At 30.1% G+C, this 12,952-nt stretch overlaps 1 protein-coding gene across 1 annotated transcript; it reads right to left on the minus strand.

Annotated features, from left to right (window-relative positions):
- Positions 1–4,150: 4,150 nt before the first annotated feature.
- On the minus strand, positions 4,151–6,957 carry LOC106772488 (subtilisin-like protease SBT1.3). The gene has a single exon (XM_014658912.2). The coding sequence runs from the start codon at positions 6,647–6,649 to the stop codon at positions 4,340–4,342; it is 2,310 nt and encodes a 769-aa protein (XP_014514398.1). The 5' UTR covers positions 6,650–6,957; the 3' UTR covers positions 4,151–4,339.
- Between the last annotated feature and the right edge of the window lie 5,995 nt (positions 6,958–12,952).

A 12,952-nucleotide genomic window follows, 5' to 3' on the forward strand; every position in this document is an offset into this window, starting at 1 on the left:
AGGATCAATTGATATATCTTCCTCTATGAATTAACATTTGCATTTTGTGTTATATATACTCGTTTGGTATGAGTAGCTTACCCTTCTATCTCTGTCTGTCTTTGTGTGTGCTTGTATTATTGTTTACAATGATTAATGTGAGTATATGAAAATGTCTTGGTTGATCAGGTTCGGAATGACACTAGTATGAAACATATAATCAAATGTGATTGTATTGTTTTTTTCAATTTTTTATATACTCCATTACAACTTCCATTTAAGGTGTAATTATTCTCAGTAGTTTAAGACCGTGTTATAGTTATGTTTGGATAACTGTAATAATAATTTATGCGTTTTTTTCAAATTAATTATTTTCTTTATATTGATTTCCAATAATTCTTATAATAGTTCAACACTATTAAAATGAGATATCACAATTAATTGTTAAGTTATTTACTTTACTTTAATTTTTTTTCCTAAGTTTATGTAATGTAATTTCTTTTTAATTATAAACTGGTTAAAATCCTATTAAAATAAAAATAAATAATAAAACTATAAGTTGACAAGCTAAATAAATTAAAAAAGAAATCCTCTTTGAAGTCGTACTTGACAAATAAACATGATTACTCATTACCATACAATATACATAAAGAAAAAATCTTCTAAAAATAATATTTTCCTTATTCTAAAGACTAAAAGGTTGAATAACTGCAGACCCACGTGTGCTTGCATAACGTGGCCCATGTATGTTTCACTTAACCTAAGATTTGGTTCATAAATTAAAGCAAAGTTAAGAAAATGTATACCTAATAACTTTCTCTCTTTCTGTAGGAAATAACGTGTTCCCTTCTCTTCCAAAAAAAATAAAAAAAAGAAACGTGTTTCCTTTATTTAATGCACATGGCATGTAAAACAGCGTACAAGTCTCAATTTTTCAAACTTGCAAGCAACCATTATTATCTATTAAATACCGACTTTGTACATGATCAAATAATTAAATATGTTTTATGGTCTTTCTACACTCACTTTTCTATTAATTTTATGTATTAGGTTGTTTTTTTTTCAATACTTATATTTTTCTTGTCATATTTTCACAATATAAAATGACCACGATGTTATATATACAAAGTCATTAACTATACTTTGTTGCTTTGGACTGAAGCCCAACTTTAAAGTGATTCATCAGGCTTGTTCAATGTTTACATAGGTAGCATGCTGTTGAATATTCAGCTCGTATTAAATAATAAAACATTTAAATTCATATCCATAATTATTCCTCTAAACATTTTATAAACAATGGTGAAAATTGAATTATATTTTTTATCATAAGACTAAAAATAACGTGCTTAGTAAAATTAACTTCTTTAAAATATGTTTTTCTGTTACTAGCTATACTAATTTAAAATATGTTAAAACCAGTACTATATTAACAATGACCATGTACATATATTGGTTTTTAACATTATCTTTTTATTTCTTGATTTTGAATCTTAAAAAACATAAATGAAAAAAAAAAAAATAGATGTGTGCTTATGGACCTGTGAATAACACTGTCCTTGTTTTTTCACAACGTTTAGTGCTAAATTGTTACACTAACAATTGACATACTTGGCCCCGTATTTTTGGGTAATATTTTAAAATAAGTCTATAAAAAATAGGTTTAATTATCCATTTCGGCTTGTTTTTGGTAAAAAAAAAATTATTTAGTTCTTCAGCTTTTTAATTTTAATTTAATTTTGATTTGTTAAAAATTATTCAATTAGATATTTTTGTTAATACTGAACAAAAGTATTAAATACAGTGTCAAGTGTGTATATTTATAATATTTTTTTAATTACTTTTAGATTTTTTTTCCATGTATCACAGGTTGAGTATAATGTAATGTGACAGCATCATATAACATAATCTTAATTTAATTTTTATATTTATTATTTAATTTAATTTAATTTAATTTTTCTGTTAAAATAACAATATTTTTCAATTTAAATTGAGACCAAATATATTTTTGTATACATTTTATGTGATGTATTGCTTACCTAGTAGGCTTAAATTGAGTTCTCATTAAAAACATTTGTTCTACCATATACAAAATATTTATTACAAGTGAAGTGACAGACAAGTTCAAAAAATGAAGAAAAAAGAACGAAGTTAATCAACAAATTAAATATAAGAAGACAGAAATAATCTAATGACTAAAATTAAAAAAAAAATACATAATATGTAGATAAAAATAAAGAAATATTTTGAGTATTTAATAGACAATTTTTTTTAATAAATTATTTAATTAAAAATATTTATAAAGTATTTTAAATTTATTATTATTATTATTATTATTATTATTATTTCTAATAACAGGTAGTCTAGTTTAAGATAAGATACAGTGAAATTGATTTTTTCTTCTACACTTGTGGTACAACATTTCCGCTTTCAGTTATAAAAAAATAATTGGGCGTTCGATAGCCTGGTACTTTTGATGGCAGTTTCTTCCTTCACTCAATTTTTTTTTTTTTCATTTTAACCTTTTTATTACAATTTAAAAGTTATTTATTGTTTTTAAAAAATCTGATCAATTGCACAATTCAAAAGCTAAAAATAATTTTTGGATTACGCAATTTGAAAATGATTTTTGATTTCCAAATTACACAATCCATAAAATTTCCAGATTACAGTCCAAAAGTTAAAGAATGATTTTTGAATTGAATACTCCAGAAAGGGCAAAATGAGAAAACAAAAGAAGTAGAAATACAGGAAAAAGGTTATGGGGGTGCAGGAAGAAGCTTCCACTTGTGAAAATAGAAGAGCAAACTAGCTTAAAAGAATGGGCCCAGAAAAGATTGCCATAAATCATGCCCATGAAGCAAAGTTCCCAAGTCCATAAGAAAAAAATATTTGTATACAATAAAAATCGTAAATTTGTTATTTATTATCTCACAACAATCAAGGGGGATAAGAATAAAATACACAATTCTTTATTTCCATTGCAGAGATAAACTTGCTTAAAGGGCAAGAAAGGATTCATATTTTAAAAAATTATAGAATAAAATATCTAATAAATAGAGGAAGAGACAAATTAGTGTTATAAAAAGTTATGTTAACACATTTTAATATATGCAGTAAGTTACCTTTTTAAAAAAATTGTAAATAAATTATTTTTAATTTTTATTTTATAATATTTCTAGCCTAAAATATCTTTTACGAAGATGTGGGTTTAAACATGTCCTAAATCAATTATAAACTTAATTAAACCCACTAATTATAACTTATGTTCCCCCATCCTTTATCTTCTCGTGGTTCATCTGAAATAAATTATTATAGCAATATTTTTTGTATCTCCCACTACAGTAGTTGAGAACTGAACAAAAGTTAAATGCTTAAATTATTCTGATGACTGTGAAATACTATTCATCAACAGTTCTACCACTTTCCTGAAAATTGTTTTGTTAGAGCGTTGCATGCATATGAACTCTTTTTGAGTCACAATGCGTAATGTAAGAGAAAACGAAAAAAATTACTGTAAACTCTTTGGACCACAAATTGTTGGCAGATGATGCTATGCTGTTGATGCTCACATGCAAGGAGTACCAACTGTCATGCTCAAAATGAATGCAGCAGCGTCCGATGTGAGAACACTGAAAATTAAATGGGCAGGCAGATCAAGGCTAATTAAATTCTTATCGTTCCTCTCTCTCTCTGTGATAAATTAAATACTGTTTGGTCAAACGGGAATATCAAGAGTCTTGTTTCAACTATCACAATACCGAGTAAATGAGTTACAGTAGAACAATTAATTGTTATAATTGATGAAACGGTAAGTCAAGTCATGGTGTCCAAGACACAATTCTATATAAAATCTGAAAAAATTATCATGCATACGTTTGGTATGATGTTCCCATTCTTAAATTATTTCAGCAAAGAAGTGCTTCTGCTTTTAAGCTATTGCTATATATTAATAGCACCAGCAGCTTCTCCTGTAACAGATTCTTCTAGTTATCTTTTATTGATAAAAGAAAAGGTATTACGTGAATGTTTGCGTGATTAATAGACGACATTGATGAAACAGAATATCTCATGTGACTGCAACATTTAAGATAAAATCCATTTAGTTGGTTACTTTAATCAGCATATGAATCATAAATGGGGCAAATTATGCTAGTTGAGGTCTAAGATGCAGTGAGAGGCATGCACCATCATTTTTCTTTTCGCAATTCAGCATGCAAGATCATTATTGAAAGCAGATAATATCCAGCATTTTCCTGTAATAAAAATGCGTACACTTCATAGTACAGAAAATTTTGCTTATTGCAAAAGAAAAAAAAAACGAAGAAATACTGGTAAACTTAGAGGTAATCCAAGGAAAGTTTCATATTGGTGACAAATATGTTATGACAATTGGACTTCTTACTTTGTGCACACCATCCTTCCATACCAGACCTCCAAATTCAGGTTCTGTTTGTCGAGATTGTGTTGTGAATGTAACTTTGTAAGATAGTTTCTGGTATTTTTTGGTAAAACTCAAGGTTTTTGGCTCAACTTTAACAGAAGCGCCTTTGAAATGTGAAACCACAACATGGTACTTGGAGACAGCAGGGCCAACGTTGGTGGCAGTTCTGTGAACGGTCAAAACTGAAGAGGAATTTGTCTGTGGAAAAACGACGGATATGGCTGGGTAGTTCAAGTCCCCAGGATTTGCAAGAGTGTGACTGCAAGTTCTGTTTGAATACTTGGCAAAAACTCCGAGTTCTGATGGAGTTAGTTTCTGAGTGCACAGGAATTCAAAGTAATCCTGTGGCTGAATATCATAAACCAAACCTGGGTCAAGAGCTCTTATGGGGTTGATGTGTCCAGCACCATGATCATAAGGAGTTGAGGCATCAGCACTCGAGGCATCTTTGAGAGGCTTGATGGTATTGTCATGGACATAAGCTGTGGTCATCAAAGCAGATTTTATAGCAGCAGGACTCCATTCTGGATGCCTAGCCTTGAGCAAAGCAGCAATGCCACTCACATGAGGGCATGACATTGAAGTTCCTGAGAGTATATTGAACTTCACCCTCCTGTGGTCTGTTGGCAAACTTGAAGGACCAATGGCTCCACTCCAAGCAGCAAGAATGTTCACCCCAGGAGCCACCACATCAGGCTTCAAAATTTCAAGGGTAAGAAAATTGGGCCCTCTTGATGAAAATGCTGCCACTACAGGAGATGGTCTAACACCCAACCTTGTAGCCAGAAAAGCTAGAGTTGCAGTAGCTTTTTTACTTGTTAACACATAATGTTTGAGCTCCTTGCCTTCTTTCTCGCCAATTGCAACTGCTGGAAGGAGATGACAGTCTGCAACAAGCTCCTCTCCATTAGCTGCAGTGTTGGTGAGAATCATTCCCACCCCGCCTGCATTTTTCACCACTTGACCCTTCTGAACTCTTGGACTAATGCCTCTGTCACAGATAACAATCTTGCCTGAAACCATTCTACGATCCAAAGTACCTTCCAAGCACAAAGATCTTGGATCAGGTATGCTTGAGTTGGTATTTCCCATGTATACTAAAGGGTATTGTTTCTTAACTGAGAGCACGCTTCTCCCTTTATAGAGCGAGGTTCCGGTTATCTTTCTTCCATTTCCAAGACTAACATCTGCTGGAAAATCTCTATCCATGGTGCTGGCTCCAACTGTGGTGATCCAAGGTGACACATTTGTGAGGCTAACAGGGTCAGGTCCTGCATTTCCAGCAGAACATGATACCAAAACACCTTTCTCCATTGCTCCAAAAGCAGCTACAGATAAACTATCACGGTAGTAAGAGGAGACTCCACCACCCAAAGAGATGGATAGAACATCGACTCCATCAGCCACAGCTGTATCGACAGCTGAAAGAATATCTGAGCTGAAGCATCCACCAGTCCAGCATACTTTGTAAGCAGCAATTCTTGCTCTTGGTGCCATTCCTCTTGCTGTGCCATGAGCATAGCCTAGAAGATTAGCATCATGCACCGGGGAGCCAGCAACCGTAGCTGCAGTGTGAGTTCCGTGACCATCTTGATCTCTTGGCGATATGTATTCTGTTTTCTCATCAATTTTACCAGTTGCTGCTTCATACCCATGGTAAAACATTCTTGCTCCCACGATCTTCTTGTTGCAGTGATATTTTTCGAAGCCTCTACCGGTCTCACAGGCACCTTTCCAGTGAGAAGGTACTGATCTCATACCTGTGTCATTGAAGCTCTCACTCTCAGGCCAAATCCCAGTGTCGAGCACTCCCACTGTGACATCATGGTTGGCCAACTTTTCTGACCACACGTTAGTGCTTTGTGTTGGTTCAAGCCCAAGGAAAGTTGGACTTCTCGTGGTGTGAAGTTGGTACTTGGTATCCGGGAACATAGCCACAACCCCTTCTTCTGCCTCTAGCTTCTCAGCCTCTTCTTGGCTCAACTTGGCAGCCAGTCCATGAAAAGCAGTTTGGTAGGTGTAAATGATTCTCTCCTCCTTGTCCATCTCAGCTTCTACCGACGTGGAGAGAATTGATTTCACTTTTGAGGTATACCATTCAAGGTGATTGGAGAAGGTCTGAGGCTTTGCTGACTTATCCATTTGAATGATGTACGTCTTCTTGGAAAATTCAGCGTTTGCAGATGATAGTATACACAAGAGGAGATAGATTGTTAGAATGAGACCCATCTTTTCCGCTGGGATGATTGGACGCGTGTAACGTGAAAAGAAGAAGGAAACTATGGGGTTTTAGGCATTGAGTTTGAAGGGAGAAAGACGGGTGAAGGGAAATTAATGAGTTTTCACGCTTTATTGTATAGTGGTGCCTCAGATATTTAAGAGAAGGGAGAAGAGTGTGATATTTACTCTGTCACCATTGCGCGGGTAATAAAAGAGCCTGGTTGTTTTGTGGATGCCAAGCAAGTTGAATGGAGAGTTATACCAGCTACTTGGTAGTTGGTGGTAGAAGTTAATGTAGCTATGGTCCTTTCTCTCTAAAAAGCTCTATTATGGTCCTTGTGTTATTTCACAATTTTTACATCACACTTACCAACAAGTAGCATCATGTGACCTCGCTGTTTCCTTTATCTTCCAGACAACACTTTACAGTCCAACATAGAAATAAAAAAACAAAGTATGTTTCAGTATACATGCTCTTCATAAGGTTTCTCAATCCACTTTTAGATATATCTGACAAAGGTTTAAGCTGTTTCTCAGAGAGTAAAGCAATGAGCACTAGCATCGAACGGTTAAACAGTCACCTTGCCATGAAGGATCAATGGAGGATAATTTTTCCAATAGATTTAGTGCTTCTCACACAAAAATCTAATGACGGGTCCCACTTTCACAGAATGCATGTAATATATCTGAGCACCGCTGAGTTCAGATTCCCTAGCTAAGTGGCCTATTATTCATCCACTTCTTCAATTATTTGTTCTGGAGTTGCAGCATACACATCCATTTTCATGACCAATTTCTCAATGTCTGTGGGAGAGATGCGGCTGTTAAAAGAAAAAATAGGAAAATAAAATAACATCTTCCCTTTGGTAATTTGGTTTAATGAGAGTCTTTGGTAAGCCAGTCTGTCTCCATATATAACAAAAACGAAATAGTTGTTGTCAATACATCAGCATTAACTTTTTAAATGATTACGAAAATCATCTTATTCCTGAAATCGAATATGCTTTAAGTTGTATCAACGATAACATTCTTGTACACTAATTTCAGCCCTACCAAATTAGAAGAGTTATTCTGGAATAGTACTGGTCCCATATATTTTACAGAACATAAATGTTATCTGCAGTCTTCACTATCAAGTTAGTTACATACGAAGTAGTTGGCACACAATAAATTTGACAGAATGTAGTGAAGAAAAAAAAAAATAGTCCAAAATTGTTTGAATCATCATTGTCGTTAAGCTCTTTCCATGAAAAGCAGGATTAGTGGTACTAAAATAGATGAATTATGTGCTAAACTGGAATCCAATGGTGTAACAAAAGCAGAAAGACAGTTCATCTTTATTGCTGACTTTGCAGAGTAATGGAAAGGACATCTCTTGTTGGACTTTAAAAGAAAACATATCCTATTATCCTCTGATCAATGTTTTATCATTTCTATTCTTAGCGATCAAATAAATGGCGATACTTGTTTGTTTCGTGGTAGAATGGTTCTATTTCAACCCATTAAATTTTCACTTTTTTGGGTTCCATTTTTTAGTTTTCAGAAAGTTATGTCCACACCAACTTCATTTTGACAAATTATAGCATAAGAAAATGGAGATTGGTATGAATTTGTAAAGCAAGAAAACTACGGCTGATCCAAGTTTTTTATTCTATTTAATCTACAATTAAGCTTATTATATAAAAGTCCATGGTTTTGAATAAGGATACTAGGAAGATGGCATACATACTTACACTCAATTTTTATATATTTTTTTAATAAAAAAAGTAAAAAATAGTGTACGAGAGAAGTGTAAAAATTTAAAAGTGTGTCAAATAATTTTGTTTTTAATTAATTCCCGATTGAGCCTTTCATTGGCCTTTAGCACCGCTGATTATAATATCCCCATTCCGTGATTCCCGTCGAATAATTAGTGTAAAACACGTTGGTTGCAAATAATTTTGCACAAAAGCTTTTTCGTGCAATACAGTAAATTTGTAATATTTTTAGTTTAGATAGCTTCATGACACATTGAAAAATTTGTAGAACTATCGTAGCGAATGTTAGTGTAGATTTTTTAATTATGCAAATAACATTCAATCATTTAATTGCAAGGGAAGATTTGATTAAAAATATAAATCTCATTTCGAAACATTCGATTTATGATTTGTGAATATAAAAGATCTTTCTTATATGAAAACTCGAGGTTAAACTCCCAACTAGAATCGAAAGTTACATATCAGTGAGAGATAGTCACGAACTACTGAATTCCCAGTTTGTTCTATTCGAATAATAATTATTTCCTTCACTTTTAAATACCAGTTAAATGTTAACATTTTCCTGTAGCAACGTCCTAGTTTTTTTAGGAACAAAGTGGTTAATAACTAGAACATTGTATATAAGTTGTAAATTTCGAGGAATATGTCTTTACAACCATCAAATTCAATGTATAAATATTTTTAATGACTAAACTTCTCTATTCTATATAACACATTTTAGTATTTAGGGATATTAAATAAATTTTTGTATAAAAATATTATTGGAATTCAACACGATTTAAATGAAAAATTCTAACATTGAGTATTACATGTATTGGTATTAGTAATAAGTTTTTAAATTAGGTACTAAAATGATAATAAAAATGTATGTAAAGATCTAAAAGATGATATTTTAAAAGTGATACAAACTAGATTATTTTAATATTAAAAGGTCTCGATATAAATAATTTTGTGATGAACTATTTTTATTATTTTAAAATATATGTTTTTCTAAAAATCAATTGTTTTAGAGACTTTTCTTCTTTTTAAGGTTTATTATTCCTTATTCATCTCTTTGAAAATTATAGACCTTTTAAGTGATCATCCTGATGATGAGATCTTTAAGTCCAACTAATAAGTTATTCAAAGTAAGTTGACTCTCTATTTTTTTTGTCAGTTTTGTTTTTTTTGTATGTTAGTTATCTTTGTTTTATATGTGAAGTTTGAGTCTTGTACAAGACTCTTTGTTGATCAGTAGTCCTAATAATTTATTTTGGTCGTGTTTTTATGACTAGTATAAATAAGTAAAAATTTGTGTACGTTAGAGCTATTTTAGACTTTTTTGAATAATTTGGTATTTAATGAGGTAAAAGAAGTTAATATTTACTTTTATTTTACGTTAAAAGGTATGAAATCATATTTACTAGATTGTGAAAATAATGTTTGATTTAATATGTTATTATTTGAGATGATTATTTGGTAATAATTGTGTTTGATGCATGAAATTAGATAATTGATGAATGTTGTTGCAAATGATTGTGAATTAGTATTATTTTTAACTTTAAATGATGTTGTTTTGGAGTTTTAGGATGTACAAATCTATTATAGTGTTAATAGTAATAGATAAAAAGTGTTGATAAATTTATTTTCGGTCTAAATTGGAGTTTTGTGAGGTGAATTCTTATGTTTGAACATTTTTACAAAATATAAAAAGGATTAATATAAATTTATGAATGAATACAGTTTTATTTTTCAATTGGTTATTTATAAACCAATGAATCATATAATATTTTTATTATTTTTGTTTGTGGAGTGAAACAAATATTATGAGGAAACAAGAGGTAGACAGAGCAACTAAAAAGCCTTGCAAGGCCTTGCTGGAAGTCGTACAAATTAATATTAACAAAAATCACTTCAGAGGAAGACAGTACTGTAATGGCCCCTCTGCACTTAGTTAGGTCAATTTCTTTTTTTCATATATAAAAAAAAGGAAAAATAACATTTAGCCTTTTACTTTATGAAAAAAAATGCATATATAATACACTCATCAATTGAAAACAATGAAGAGGGACAAAATTATTGAATAAAGTAAAGTAAGAGTGCATTTAAAAATTGTAGTAATTGGACGTACCCAGATAAACGCCATTAATGTTGCATAAATTTACATAAATTTGGTATTGCAATTGTGACTATGAAATTGTCATGATTATGCTGCCGAAAAAGGTTGCAGTAAAAAACTATTTGGCGAACCTGACCACAGATACCAGTGAGTAGTAAGTTGATTCAATTATATGAAGGTAGGAAAAGGCTTGTGTAGTTTACTTTACCTAATCCCATTAATATTTAAGGAATATATAAAATAAATTTAAAATATATAGTAAAAAATTAATATCTTGAAAACATATTTTTTATTTGTTTGTATTTTACATTTATATTTGTTAATAGATTTTGACAGATTGCTAATTTACCTATAAATGTATGGGTTATAAGTTCAGACTTTTTTATTTATTGAGACCTATCATATATCGCCTCACCTCGTTTTAAGCATGTTTAATGTGATTTTTGTCAAAAGAAATGTGGGTTGGTGTCACTCGTATCAACAACAATGCATGTGGAATAGGTTTAAGGTTTCACTTCTAAAATAGCTCTCTATATATATTTAGATGGAGAGAAACACCTTTCAAACATTTTAATGGTTTGAAAGCACTAACCAACTCATAAAAATAAATAAAAACATAAATAAACTTTCTTATTTTACAATAAGATCTGGAATTGAATATATTTAGACCACTAAAATATATTAATGATTTATCCTGATTTTTAATAAAAAAGTATTAAACAAAAACAACATTATTATTATTATTATCATTTTATTATTATTATTATTATTATTATTATTATTATATAAACCCTTCATGACATTAAAAGTTCGTCCTTGTATAGAGTGAGCTTTAAAAAAGTAACTATATTGATTTAACAAAACAAATTAGTTAAATTAATGCCATTTTATCAAAATTAAAATAAGGATAATGATATTTAAATAATATTTTTTTGACAACATTTGAACATTGATCATGTGTCAATCTGTGATTGGTCAAAAATTACTCCACAATCAATAATAATAATCATAAACACTAATGTAAAGTAATTTTTGACCAATCACAGATTGACACATAATCAATATTCAAATGTTGTCAAAAAAATGTTGTTTAAATATCATTATCCTTAAAATAATTATCAACTTGATCAAAATAAGGAATTACTGGATGAACCAATGAAATTGAGTCTCATAAACTTATACCTATTAAATGTTAAATTACATTTCCCATATATAGAGAGAGACTAAACATTTACTTTGATTTAGTGAATATCTTTCAAACTATCAAAATATATTTATTATTATTTAAGATCAAGAATACTCGCAGTGTGCTTCTCTTCTCTTTCGCCTTTTCTTCTTTTCTCTCTTTTCCTCAATGTTTTCTCTTTTAAGCATTATACTTTTGTTATTTGAAAGATAACTTTACACTTTTTAAGTTTTTTCTTTTTTACTTTTGACTTTATATATCTTTGCTCCTTTTCATGAAATTATCCAATGTTTTGTTCCTTTACCTTTTTTTTAATTGGTTATTCATTATTTCGGCTTCCCTATGGTGGGTTGTCTACGAAGAACAGCCTCAACTTTTTGCTCAATTTTAATGGGATTTTTTTAATGATACTTCAACTTCACATTCTTAACTATTTTTTTCTTATTTTAACATATCAAAAAATTAAAAGTAAAAAAAAATATATATTTTATAAAATAATTAAATACCTCTTCACATGTTGTGTTATATATATATATATATATATATATATATATATATATATATATATATATATATATATATATATATATATATTCCTTCTATAAGTATTTATAGAGACATTTTTATAAGCAAATCTTATTGTCTCGAGTACGAGCTTGTGTTTTCGGTAGAATGACGAATCTTTCTTTGTTATGTCTAGTGAGTAGTATAATTCACTAAGAACTTGACAACTAAATGAATGAATTGTAAATTAGAAAATAAATTTGGTCAAATTATCCTATAAAAAATCATAAAAAAATAAATAAAAAGTATAACTATTTTTTATAAATTAAAATTAATTTATACATAATATAATTGCTTAAACCTTTTCATTAAGATTTTGAACTCTTTTTTGTGTACTATTTAATTTTAACTTATAAGTAAAAAGTTATTTTATTTAATTTATTAATTTCTAAAAGTATGTATGTAACAGTTTCTTCAAATATAAAATATAGTCAGCAACTAGAACTCGTTAAGTGAAGTTTATTTATAAAATGTAGTAGTTTTTACGACGGTGAGATGGAACTCGATTTGCGTAAAGGAGAAGGAACACAGTGCCTGAATAATATATTAAGATAATGATAATTTAACACAAAAAAAAAAATATTTTTACTCTCGTTTGAGATTATCCTTCACTTTATTTTTTTTCTTTGTATAAATACAAAAGTTCTTTCACATTTTACTTTTAGAATAGGTTGTCAAATTGATATCGTTGTTATTGGCGTGAAAGA

The sequence above is a fragment of the Vigna radiata genome, chromosome 8 (assembly GCF_000741045.1).
Source record: "Vigna radiata var. radiata cultivar VC1973A chromosome 8, Vradiata_ver6, whole genome shotgun sequence".
Classification (NCBI taxonomy): Eukaryota; Viridiplantae; Streptophyta; class Magnoliopsida; order Fabales; family Fabaceae; genus Vigna; species Vigna radiata.